This window comes from Typopeltis vanoorti, chromosome 16 (assembly GCF_054136105.1).
Source record: "Typopeltis vanoorti isolate ZY-2024b chromosome 16, IOZ_Tvanoo_1.0, whole genome shotgun sequence".
NCBI lineage: Eukaryota > Metazoa > Arthropoda > Arachnida > Uropygi > Thelyphonidae > Typopeltis > Typopeltis vanoorti.
The window spans coordinates 68,890,439-68,904,647 of NC_143564.1; the positions used below are offsets into that span (position 1 = coordinate 68,890,439).

The following is a 14,209-nucleotide window of genomic DNA, read 5'->3' on the forward strand; positions in this document are numbered from 1 at the left end:
AAGCACATCTCCTTGTGGACATGTATACTGCTATGCATTAAGGGAAGGGCCACTACCCAGACCAGTTTCTTGAATATGTTGTGAAAGTTGGAAGTTTAGGGAAGAAATATACTTTAAAGGAAAGAATGTTTTTCTTAAGTCAAAAAAGGTGGAAAAGAGCATTATGGGGGAAACAGTTATCCCAAAATTAACAGATAAATTTCTCTTAAAAGTAAGTTGGAATATGGATAAAAGTGATGAGAAGAATTACATAGTTTTGTCCAAAGAAATGGACAGTTCCTTTTGATATGTTAAGAAGTAAATGTATTCGGGTTAAACACTATCAATTCGAAAGTGATGAACTTTTTGTGTCCAAGGATAAGGAAGAAGTTTCCACACAAAAAAAGGGAACTTTGAAATTATTTTTTGTATGTCAAAAAATTAGAAACAAAAGGAACTGATATCTTAGAGAAGACATGAAAAAAGAAATATTATATTTCTCAACAAACTGGTTGCACACAAATTAAATTTTTGTTTTCAAAGAAAAAACAGGTATGAATTTTTTTAAATGACCAGTAATTATAAATAAATGGCCAATGTTGAGAGTGGAAAAAAACTGCTTTATAAGTTTCAAGTTAATTGCTTTACTTGTGTGTTCCCATCATATCCTGTATGATAAACATCAACACAGGATTTCTGATTGAACATTAAAGAAAATAAACATTTTCTTTATGTATGATGTTAAGTTTGGGTTCCCTTTCCCATGCTTTACACTAATATTTGTTTGTAAATAAAGATATTAGTTTTGAATTTATTTTTGAAAATTATGGAGACATTTACCGTGTTTGAATAAAAACTTTAGTTTAATATAACTAAAATCTACATTCGACATTTCGACCTTTATGTCAAGGTCATCTTCTGGAGCATACAACTATACACAGAAAACAAGCTATACTACAATCAAACTGGTTTGTTAAAGATACTGACCAACTGCTACAACAATTGTTGGCCTGACCTCTGGTGGAAAAAAAAAGTCTACATCAACGCTAGAGTCCTATTATTAGTGTTATCTGTTGGTTGTAGAAATACATTGGGTGCAACAACAAGTATCTATCTATATACATATTTTAACATCATGATTATACTTGTACATTCCAGCCAGTTGGTATGGAATGGTTTCTAATACTAGCTGAAGATTGGCTAGAGTCCTGACTTATGCTGGATCTTAAATATTAGGTAGGCTGAATGTGTGCCATCCAGATCCTTGGAATTTTCATGCCATCTTTGTTGTTGATATTTGAGTGGTTTATCAGGATTTCGCAGGCTTCCTTAAATTTCCTTTCATACCAGGTTTTTGTGTGGTGTAAAGAGCGGGTGCTTTTCCAGTTGATTTGATGTAAAGTGTTGAGCGCGCGGTCTGAGAGGCCTGCTTCATCATAATGGTTATATTTAATGTGTCTAATGTGTTCTTTTTTGCTTATAGGGATTGTCCGTCCTGTTTCCAATGTACGGTAAGTTACAGGTGCAGTGGATGCAATAGACTCCAGGATGTGCTAATGGAAGGAGAGGATCCTTAGAGGAGTTGAATATGGTTTTAAGTTTAGTGAGTGGTTTAAAGGTGGCATTGAGGTTATAATGTTGTAGGATTCTGTTGATTTTTTCTGATAACCCTTTAATGTATATGGGATGGCTATGGTTTTACTGTAATCTAGATTCGTTTTTGCAGTAGTTTTATGGAGTATTTTATTAATAGTATTTTTGTTGTAGCCATTATTTATGAATGTGTCGCTGATGATTTTTAGTTCTTGTTTCAAGGCTTGCTGGTTAGAGCAAATTGTTGTAGCTCTGTTTTTAAGGGTGTTAATGACTCCATATTTTTGTGAAGGGTGGTGGTATGAACTGGCATGTATGTATTGGCCAGTGTGTTGGTTTTCGGTAGACCGTGAAGGATAGACTGCCTGAAGGAAGACGTGTGACTAGTGTGTCTAGGAATGGGAGCGAATTTTGATTTTCGATTTCAATGGTAAATTGTATGCATTCGTGTTGTTTGTTTAGGTGGCTAAAGAATGTGTTTAGTTTTTGTTGTCACCCATGCGGCCAGATCGCGAACACGTCGTCAACGTATCTAAGCCAGACAGTCGGTCTTAGCATGGCGGAATCAAGAGCCCTTTGCTCAAAGGTTTCCATGTAGAAGTTAGCGATTGGGGGAGGATAGTGGTGAGCCCATGGCTGTACCTTCTTTCTGTAGGTAAAATTTGTTTGGCCACATGAAGTAACCAGACTTTAGTATGTGGGCAAAGAGGGCCGTAATGTCAGCCAGAAATTTGTTCTGTAGTAGGAGAATTGTGTCAGTGATGGGGACATTAGTGAAAAGGGCAGAAACGTCGAAACTGACTAATAAGTCTTCTTTGTTGTGTTATGTTTTTAATTTTGTTTATAAAGTGTTGTGTGTGTTTTTTTTATGTAGGAGGAGGAATGACCTACCAACTCCTTGAGTGTTGCCGCTAATTTCTCGGCTAAGTGGTAATTGGAACTGTCTATTCCTTCCACGATTGGTCGAAGGGGCACATTTTGTTTGTGTATTTTCGGGACCCCATATATTCTGGGGGGGGGGGGGCAGGCGTAGTGGGGTTTGAGTTTTTTTAACCGTGTCTGGTGGCCAAGAAGTGACGGACTTGAGTAGTTTCTCTGTTTTATCCTTTATCCTTTTTGTTGGGTTATAATTTACCAGCTTATATGTGTTGTTATCGGTTACTAGTTGATTCATTTGAAGTACGTACGTTGACCTGTCAAGGACGACAGTGGCATTGCCTTTATCCGATTTCGTTATTAATATGTTTTGTTTTGCTTTTAATCATTTAATTACTGCTAGTTCTGTTTTTGCGAGGTTGTTCTGTATGGTTTTCTTAGTGTTTAGGACATTACTAGTTTCTAGTTGTATTTTATCTGCTATATTGTTAGGTAGGGACCTGATGCCTCTTTTTATGTGGTAGATAAAATCTAATTTGTTTACCTTTTTAGGTGCTATTGCGTAGTTAAGTCCTTTATTCAGTAGCGTAAGTTCGCCGTTGTTCAGGGTGTGGCTTGATAGGTTGATGTGGTTCTTGCTTGTCTGTGGTTGGTTGCTCCTTGTTTGTTGTTCATTGTTGGTGTTTATCGGAGAGGTCTTCTGATTGGATGGATTCCTGTGATTGGCTGCCATATTTTGCCATTGTTTCAAACAGTGGAATTTGGTCTTGAACTACTACAAAAACGAATCTAGATTACAGTAAAACCATAGCCATCCCATATACATTAAAGGTTATCAGAAAAAATCAACAGAATCCTACAACATTATAACCTCAATGCCACCTTTAAACCACCCACTAAACTTAAAAACATATTCAACTCCTCTAAGGATCCTCTCCTTCCATTAGCACATCCTGGAGTCTATTGCATCCACTGCACCTGTAACTTACCGTACATTGGAAACAGGACGGACAATCCCTATAAGCAAAAAAGAACACATTAGACACATTAAATATAACCATTATGATGAAGCAGGCCTCTCAGACCGCGCGCTCAACACTTTACATCAAATCAACTGGAAAAGCACCCGCTCTTTACACCACACAAAAACCTGGTATGAAAGGAAATTTAAGGAAGCCTGCGAAATCCTGATAAACCACTCAAATATCAACAACAAAGATGGCATGAAAATTCCAAGGATCTGGATGGCACACATTCAGCCTACCTAATATTTAAGATCCAGCATAAGTCAGGACTCTAGCCAATCTTCAGCTAGTATTAGAAACCATTCCATACCAACTGACTGGAATGTAAAGTATAATCATGATGTTAAAATATGTATATAGATAGATACTTGTTGTTGCACCCAATGTATTTCTACAACCAACAGATAACACTAATAATAGGATTCTAGCGTTGATGTAGACTTTTTTTTTTTTCCACCAGAGGTCAGGCCAACAATTGTTGTAGCGGTTGGTCAGTATCTTTAACAAACCAGTTTGATTGTAGTATAGCTTGTTTTCTGTGTATAGTTGTATGCTCCAGAAGATGATCTTGACATAAAGGTCGAAATGTCGAATGTAGATTTTAGTTATATTAAACTAAAGTTTTTATTCAAACACTGTAGTTGTCTCCATAATTTTCAAAAATGCATTCGGATCACCGTGTAAGCTTAAAAGCAAGAATTTTGAATTTACTTTGTCTCTTTAATTTTAAGTTAACTTATTTTTGTACTAATATCCCAGATCCAAAACCTGTATTATTAACCGTGAAAAGGAAAAGTTAATAAATCATTCTGGTATACCACAGATAACAATAGTCTTAGAAATCAGCTTGGGGCAGCTCAGTGGATGGAAAAATCAGAAGTGATAGATATCACCAGTGCATAGGAAGTAGTGAGGAAATATTTAATACAAGTAATGGCAAGATGTATACTCCCAAGTGATAAAGATAAAATGTTTTGGTGTAAAGTAGATGACTAATGAAATCAAACAGGAGCAGCAGATGAAAAAGAAGTATAAAGAGGGGGTGGAGAGTAGTTTTACGAGGAATATAAGACTCAGACCAGGTAAATGATTAGTATAATAAAGAAAACAAAACTGGAATATGAGAAGAGATTAGCCCTGTGATTCAAGGAAAATCCTAAGAAATTCTTTCATTACAGACGGCAGGGCCGTGCCAACCCGAGGGTGCAAGGGGTACACTGCACCCGGGCAGCAACATTGATAGGGCGGCATTTTATGTAGCTAATATCTAATTTGGATTATACAATGCAGTATAGGGGCAGAAGATACAGTGGAGTTGTTTAATGATTATGTCTACTTTTGGAATGTTAAGCAGTTACCAAATTCAAATATTTTATTAAAATTGGAGTTTTTATATGATTAAGTTTATAGTTTATAAAGTACATTTATAACTAATTTACCTTTTGATAAATAATAGTATTTTCCATACCAAAGTTAGTACAAAGTGTTAAGTTTTTGACAATTAGTCCTTGCAGCACTTGTCTATGTTATATTATCAATGAGAATCCAAATATTTCAAGGCAATTAATTTACGCAGCCAACATGCTATGTAAAGTATATGCATATATGTATTTCAGTGAAATATAGAAATATAGTTTTATATTTCTATATTTCAAAAGAAAAATAGGTTTGAGAATGCAGCAGAGCAAAACTTGATTTATCATAAATCTGTATGGCTTTTTACTTTATTTTCAAGAAATTCAGAATGATAAAATTGTCTCTCCTTTTTATGAAAATAGGAACTGTTAGGAAAGATTTTCACACCTAACTTATATACATGCACATACTTTACCTCCCTTTATGGAGAAAATATATATGGAGGAAAATTATCAGGTCAAAAAGAACTGCTGTTCCTATGCCATAGGAATAGTTTGTTATAGTAGACAGTTCACTGCAGTGAAATTCTCAGAGTACAGTATTGCACCTGTGGAGCTTTAGTCAGAACTTTTCAGTTGTTTGATATAATATGTGAGTTGGTTATAGTGGTGTTTGATATAATGAGATTACTGACAAAATAACAGAATTTTATTTGTAAATTTAATATAAACAAATAAGCTTCGATATTTCAGTAACTGTTACTGAAAGCATCTTCAGGAAGTTAACCATACTAGAGAAATATATAAAAAACTTCTGGAAACTCCTAACAACAGTTATTTGTTTTATTTTATTTAATTTTTTGAAAATTACAATATAGCTTAATGTTAGAAAGGCACAGAAAAATAGCATAATGTAGAATGAAGGCCCTAGTTCCTGTTAAAAGTGCCTCAAGAGTGTATGACTTCAGATGATTCCTTGAAGTCCTCTTAACAACAGGTTGTTTTTTAAGGTAAGCCATGGAGGTGGATGATCATTTCATGGTGTTATGTAAATATGTGAAATGAGGTCAGTTTTACTTTTCCTTCTGTATTTAATGTCTCTCAACTATTCCTTTTCTAGCTTTTATTTCAGTCGTTTTCTAAGCGATTAGTTGATTTCTGTACACAGACAAATAGATTTTATGAATGCTTAAGTTTCTGTGGTTTAGAAGTTCTGTAGATTCCAATTAATTACAGATATTAAAATTTCACAATTCATAACATATAAATATCCAGAATAAAAAATTAATTGATGTATATGTGTTGGAACAATGCAAGGTGCTGCTATCGCATTCCCTAGCATCACTTGTATCGTATCCTAGGTCACAACAGCAGTTAGATTTTTAATGAAAGCAGACTGCACTTTGTGTATGATTAAGCCTTGATTTTTGTTACATTGTGTGGGATTCATGGCATTTCAGAAGCTTCCTCTTGAACTTTCTTGTAAAACAATTTTGATCAATATAAGGCATTTTTGTTTGTTGCCAAACTACTTGATGGCCTGTGGTAGTTGTATGGGATGCCAAATATATTTTTTCGTCTCTTATGTTTTCAGACATGTGGATCTTCCCCACCCTTCCTGTTTGGCCTACACAGCAAATGCCACAAGAGCAATGAATCTCATAAACACCTGGATTTTTCATAGGATGATGTGGTGGCTTTGGTGGATGTAAGAATCGGGTGATTTTATGTAATGGTAATAAAGCCACTTTAATGTTTTCTCACTGAGCAACTTTGCCACTTTGTCTGTAACATTCTTGATATAAGGTAGCATGATTACATTCTTCAAATTTTGTTTAAGTACAGGAGGTGTATTAAGAATTTTGTTGATCGCCTTGAGTTCGTAATCATAAGGGCAAAGTTATGCCTCAGGAAGTGTAGTTCTTCATTCCTATTAACTGACATACTGAACATCTTGTATACTCTAGCTCATAATGTTTTAATCATGCCTATCTTTTGTAATGAATGATGTGAAGCAGTACGTAAAAATCTTCCAGTTGCAGTAGGTTTTCTGTGTACTGAAAATAATAATATTTTTTCTTCATTTATTTCAACAAGAAAGTTCAAGGAGGCCTCTGAAATGCTGCAGATCTCCAAGCAATGCAACAAAAATCAAGGCTTAATCCTACACCAAATTTGGTCTACTTTCATTAAAAATCTAACAGCTGGAGACCTTGGACACAACATGTGCGATGCTACAGAATGTGGCAGTAGTAACAGCATTGTTATATACAGTGTATGTTATATACAATGCTTGTTGTATACACTGTATATATAGCAATTAATTTAATGTTTTTTATTCTGGTTATTTATATGTATGAAGTTCTGATAACGTCTAATATTGTGTAATTAACTGTTTCTAGTCTCTTTTCTGTACAACTTTTGCTAATATCCCCTGATGATGTAAGTCTGACAACTTACAAAACTTGTAAGATTATATTTTATTAAACTTGTTAATTATCTTAAAACACGTGGTCTCGATACTGGAAACTATGTATATGAAGATATATTGGAGGAGGTGTAGAAAAAGAGATTTGGGGGGTGATAGCTGACAGGCTGACAGGGATCTTAACATTTAGAGGACAGCTAAAATTGTTAGGATAGCACACTAAATTTTGGCAATGATGCAGAGAAATGACTTGTAGAAATAAGGAAATTATGGTTCCATTGTATAAGGTCTTGATCAGGCCACATAGAGAGTATTGTGCACAGATTTCATCACCTGGTTTTCAAAGGAAGAACATATATTGGAATGGCTTTCAGAGGTTACTGACTAAGGTTTCTAGTCTCTGGAATGCTGAGTATGAAGAAAAGTTGAGAAGATGCAATAGGAGGAAGAAGGAAGGTGGGGGAAAAAGCAAGAGATCCGATAGAGACATATGAGTTGGTAATGGGTTCTTATCATGTTAACATTGAGGAGGTTTTTCACAGAATGGGAGGAGAACAAGACATCTCTTGAAAGCTGTATAAGGAGAGTGTGAGAAGCAGGTTTTTTACATGGTGGGTGGTGAATGATTGGAATGTGTTGCCTGAGAGTGTGGGCAGAGCATATGAATGTATTTAATGCACAGTATGATGTGTATGTCTGTCTGTCTGTGTGTGTGCATGCACATGGCAGAAGGACATCCCAAGACAAATCTTTGATTCCATGGAGGTCTCAAGACAATAATTTCGCTCATTAGGCTCTTTAAGCCTCAGTACTGACAAAATCTCAAGGGAAGGAAGATGACAAAATATTACAGCATATAAAGAAGGCTCCAACATAGAGGTAGCAAATTATAGACCAGTAAGTATCCTAGGAATGGTGGTTAAGGTATTTGAGAAAATGATGAAGATACAATTCAGGAACGGGTGGACAGAAACAGGATGCTCTATGGAAGGGGAGGGACAAAAGGATATATATAATAGGCCTTGCCTTTCTATTTTATTTCTATAATAAAATGATTGAAAGAAAGAAAGTGGCTCCACCAATGTAATACTACTGGACTTTGGAAAAGCATCTCACAGGATACTGCATTTAATTCTATTCCATGAAATGGATGGGGATGAAGTTAGTAACGTGGATAAGGAGGTGGGGGATGCATAGACATTAAAAAGTAGTACAGTAATCAACCATTTATCTGACCCTTCGATTATCAGAATAGCAAGTTCTGATAACTAAACGGTCAGATAATTGCAATACAATTATGTGGTATTCTATCAGAGGTTAGTTGACATGCAAAGGTCAGTTAATTCAAGAGTTGTTTTGAATGCAATATAAACAGTAGATTACTGTTTATAGTGTAGTGAAACTAAAAAGGTAGGCAACCAGTGAGTGCTGTGCTGTAGAGATATGTTCTTGGGCCACTGCTGTGTATTTGCATATTAATGATATTATTATTATTAGTAGTAGTACATCTTCCATGGAGTCAGCAGACTCAATCATGGGAAGTTCATTCAACTGATAACATACCATACTGAATCTTAAAATCCCTAGCACTCCCTATATTAACAACATACATTGGTAATGTGTTCCATTCACTCACAATTCTCCATGTAAAAAATCTACTCCTCACACCCTCTTCACCACACTCATAATTTCCAGGGATAGCTTCTGGTTCTTCTCCTCTTGCCTTCTACTCTTTTTATAATCCTCTCACTAACATCCACAGACCTCCCACTTCTTGGTAATTAACCTCTGGATCCTCTCTGCCACTTCCTCATTCACAAGTAACCAAATCTGTGTACAGTAGTTCAGATGTGGGCTGTATCATAACCTTATAAAGAGGGATAATAACCTGCTTATCTCTAATAAGAGCATCTTGAGCATTCAAGACATACTTTTGAACTATTTTGTCCAGTTTTTTAACATATGCCATCTGAACATCAACTCTCTGTCCACTATCACCTCAAAATGCATAGCCTCAGAAATTTCTTGCACTCCATTTCTGATGGTGAGTGATTTTATGAATATATGTTTGCTGATGATACAAAACTGGAGAGGGCAATAATCAATAATGATAGAATATTCTACAGGTTAATTAGAAGAGACTGACAGTTTGGCCATAAGATAATAGTTGGCAATTCAATATGGCAATGTGTTGGGTTTGTAAAGTTATATACTTTGAATAACCTTAATGAAAAGACTATAAGTTGTATTATATAGATCAGAAATGAAGTGCAAGAAATTTTTGAGGCTGTACATTTTGAGATGATGGCGGACAGAGAGTTGAAGTTTGAAAGTGGCAGAGAGGATCCAGAGACGAGTTATCAAGAAATTGAGAGGTTTGTGGAATGCTCCATATGAAAATAAAGGTTTGGGAAATAAAATCTTTGCTGATATGTGGAAAAACAAGGGATATGATAGAAACATACATGTTACTAAAGGCATTTGACAGGACTGATGCAGAATACATTTTTATGACATGAGCAGAAGTGAAAGAACAAGGGTTTACTCCTGGAAATGATATAACTGTGGTTAGTAGAACCATGTAGACTAAGTTTTTTTGCTTATTGACAAAATGGTGAAGTGGAATGGTTTAAGAATTTAAGGAGAGGTATGATAGGTGCTATGAGAATAATGGTTAATTCCTCAATGAGCCTTTGAAGTCCAAGGAGATGCCTGCATAACAATAATAAATAATAATAAATGATATTAATTTAAATCGATATTATTTATATAAATTTCTATTATATAAATTAAAAGTAACTAACCGAATGGGAAACCCCAGCATGAATTAATTTTATTATTATTATTAGTTCATTTTTTTTTCTTCCAATTTTGGAAGTGTGAAGAAATGCAACTTTTCTTTTTGTTTTTGTTTGTTCTGAACATTTGCAATACTACAAATGCAATTTGTATTATTAAAATGCAAATTATTAAAATGTGATTACTTTTCGCACTATGCATATAATTTCTGTTGTCTGCAATAGGTTTGTGGCCTAGTCATTCCAAACAATGAAGTTTTGCTGCTTACTTTTGAAAAAATAAATATTTTATAACATTTGATCTTTAGTAGATTGATACAATTATTTGCTTTAAGAAAAAATATATGAGCTGAAAACTTGATAAAACACAGATCAATTTGGAAAAAAATTACTGATAGAAAATTAGTAATAAAATCTTAATTGGGCTAGACTATCATGTTATCTGTATGTCATTAAGGTCACATGTCAGAAACAAATGCAATTAACGGTTCCATCAAAATTGTTAATTACATTATAATTGTTACCCACTTCCTCTTAGTAATTAAAGTAGCAGTCATGTTTTGTTCCATCTTTGATCTTGGGACAGACTTGGTTCTGTGTTGGGTGTATTCCTTCTTTTTTCTTGTCCTATAATCTGAATATTCTCACCTTCTAGTGGCCCAAGTGGTACAGATATCGTATAATTACTACAGTATATGTTAACGTACTAGAAGAAATTAAAACAAACTTTTTTTTTTTTTTAAATTTATGTTACAGAGTTACACAATTCAATTTAATTAGTTTCTGGTGGACTTGTATATGCTGATGTAGTTTTTGAGTATAATACTTAAGCTGCAGTAATTTTCTTAGTATTTAAGACCTACCAGAAAGATATCATGTAGTGGCATTAGGAATCATTCATTTATCTAATAAACATGTGTATCAAGTATAATGTGAAGTTTGTATAAATATTAGAGTAAAATGAAGAAGCATTTGATCCACCAAGCACCTTTATAGTTAAAAAGCCAAACTTCGCCAGAAAAAATAGCCGTTTGGTTTTTTATATTAGTTATAATATATGAGTACACCTTTCTGACATTCGTATAGTGAAGGTATGCAAGTTCTTTTCACTTAAACTTTGATATCATCCAGGTCTACCTACTCACTGATGAGACCTCAAAAAAGGTTGAAACCGGTCTGGGTAGTGACCTCTCCTCATAATGTAAGGCAGTATTACATCTCCTAGGAGCTGTGTTTTACATTATGAGAAAATATCAAGGATAGTGAGAGATCTTGCTCCACCTTTGCTTCGAGTTGCCTTGGTATTGTACTACCAGGTGTTCACTTACGCTTGGATTCGCCGATAGTTCTTCGGCATGAAACTCTTAGATCGTAGTTTTCGATCTCAGAGTTTCGCATACTGGATGTAAAATAATAAGGGATTTTTATCCCCTTAATTTAATTCACCTTTATAGTTATTTCAACTTACGTGTTGCATGTTTATAAATGTTTAATATAAATTATGTACAGTAACTTCATCTAATATATATACTATTTTATATTAAACTGTGAAATATGAAAATAATGTGAAATGAAATAGTTAAAATATTAAAATTGAAATGATTTAAGTTAAAACATCTGTTATATGATTCTGAGCACAATACTATAACTAACTTAAAAACTAGTTTTAGTTTTAGTTGAAACAGAAAATTTAATAACTGGTCTCATTTCAAAGTTCTGTTACATATCAAATGTCCAGTAAAAATAACAAAAAAGCTTAGCTTTTTTGTTATTTGTGTCTTTTTATTTCTGAACATAACTTAAATAATTATAAAAAAAATTCTAATGTTGAAACACGAAAAAAAAAAAAATTACTTGTGCGTTTGTTATGATCATTGTAGGAGACAAAATATAACAATATCATTTGCTAAATCAACCATATGATAATATATATCAGTTCATTTCAAGCCATATAATAAAAAAATAAAATAAAATAAACAACCAAAAAAAAAAAACTGACTGGATAAATTTATCTCCTTTGGTAACATGGTTTCAAGAATATATATTTTCTATTCTGGTGTACACCTCATCTTTTGGTAGAGTTAATCTTCAGTTACTATAATAATAAATACACACTGTTTCCCGGAGAATATAACAAAGTAATCTTTCCTTTTTCCTTCTGACAAGCATCGCAAAATATATATCAAAACTTTCAAAGTGAACTATGGAATGATTTCTAGTCTTCACACATATAAATCTTTAGCAGCAAATAGTAACTATGTGCAGATTTGTTCATATGCAGAGAAGAACTAGTTGCACAGTCATTATATATGAGCAAAATGAATCTGAATCTTACTACAGTTTTCTCCTATTTGTAGTATTGGCACAGGCTGAACTAGCTCTTAAGGTGACTATAATTCGGTACTCATCTCATGGCTACTTTGTGAATGAAGTGTATCTGTTGGCTTTGGGATGTCACTATTTGGCCTCTGATATCTTGTTGACCATGGCTGGTGTGGCACGAAGCCCTAGAGAAGGATATGTACATAATGTGCATGAAATAATCAGGGATTTTTTTTATCACGGACATTTTGCTCATGAAACTGTATTTTCCATTTTATGATATAAAAGTAAAGATAATGAAGCATTTCAAAACATGAATAAATAATAATTTCAAACATGCTTCTCATTCTTTATGTTTATTGGTGGAACTTAAGTTTCTTTTCTTCTTAGCAAATATATGTGTATATTTATATATTTTTTAAAACAATTTATAAAAGGTTATTCAAAGAGAATACATAAATCACGAGTTAATATTCAATATAGCAGTGATTATCAGAATGAAGAGAAAAAAGGTAAATTTATATATAATCGATTCATTTTTGAAAATATAGAAAGAAAATATGACATATAGGAAATAGAGAATTAAAATGAAGAATGAAAATACAGAAAGAGGTAGTTTAGTTCATGAAAAGAGAATGGAAAGGAAAACACTCTCAACCTTACCAGATACGTGTCTGAAGGAAAATTAGATCAAGCGTATAGCACAAAAAAAAAAAAAAGTCCATGCAGGAAAATCACATAGTAGTGTAAATAGTATTATGAAAGATACTAGTTCAGCATTACCAATGAAAGATTTTTTTGCATTCTGATTGAAGAAATGGATGTTTGTGAATGTCTTTATGGTGGAAGATGAATTTCACTGCTTTGTGTGAGACCACTGCCCTACTTACTGGAGGTCAAAAGCATGTGAAGAAGTTCCAGTGGATTGAAAAAACTCCCTGCTCTGCAGATCAGGTAGGAAACTAGAGCAGAATTTCCAGATTATCTAACTCACTGCCCTCTGCAGTAATAACACCAATATGCTACTAATCTATAATTTTTCATGATGAAATTATGATGAAAAGAAACACTTAAAATAAAATAAATAAAATATTGGTGAATGCAGACAGCAGGAGAGATGCACAAGGAATACAAGGTTGATGATAAAAAGCGAAGCTTGTAGTTTGAGAGAACACAAACACTGTGAAAAAGACAACATCTTGTAGTTTGAGAGAACACAAACACTGAAAAAGACAGCGTCTAGAATTATAGGGAGAATTAGAAAGACATTTCTTAGTAGGGATAAAGAAGTGTTATTTTCTTTTATATTAGGTTTTGATTCTCACCTAGATTAAGCACAGATTCTGTTATCTGTGATATTTTGTAGGAAGGGGAAGAGAAAGACATCGACTATGATATAATAATTAACAGGATGCAAGTCACAGAATTTGATAAAAAGCATGGTAAAGAAAGAGGAATACAACAGACATAAATAAAAAAAAAAAGAGATTATTCATAGTACTCTAAGAGAGAGAGCAGGACATGGGGAAATTTCTGAACATTGAGCAACAGTGTAGTCAGCAATGGAATGAGTACTATATTTATCCCACAGTGAGTAGTGACTAAGCAGAATGTGCTGGCGAGAGGTTAATGATTGCACTGACATGAATGGATTTAAGGACATATGACAGGTAAAGAGAGATTTAGAGTAAATTATTCACAGTGAGTCCTGTGATATGAAGATGGGTCAGAAACAATAATAATATAATTGAAAGCTGTAAATAGCTGAAAGTGAATTTGACAATGGAAAGAATGCTGAAAATAAACAAGTAAAAGAGTATATGCAATTTTGCC

General features: G+C 33.8%; 1 protein-coding gene across 1 annotated transcript in view; it reads right to left on the reverse strand.

Annotated features, from left to right (window-relative positions):
* LOC150098108 (band 4.1-like protein 4) overlaps nt 1-14,209 on the reverse strand; it is a 637,189-nt gene that overhangs the window by 21,315 nt on the left and 601,665 nt on the right. Inside the window, exon 29 of the mRNA XM_090406685.1 lies at nt 12,054-12,561. Coding sequence (XP_090262811.1) covers nt 12,445-12,561 — 117 coding nt within the window. The 3' untranslated portion in view covers nt 12,054-12,444. The remainder of the gene's footprint in view (nt 1-12,053; nt 12,562-14,209) is intronic.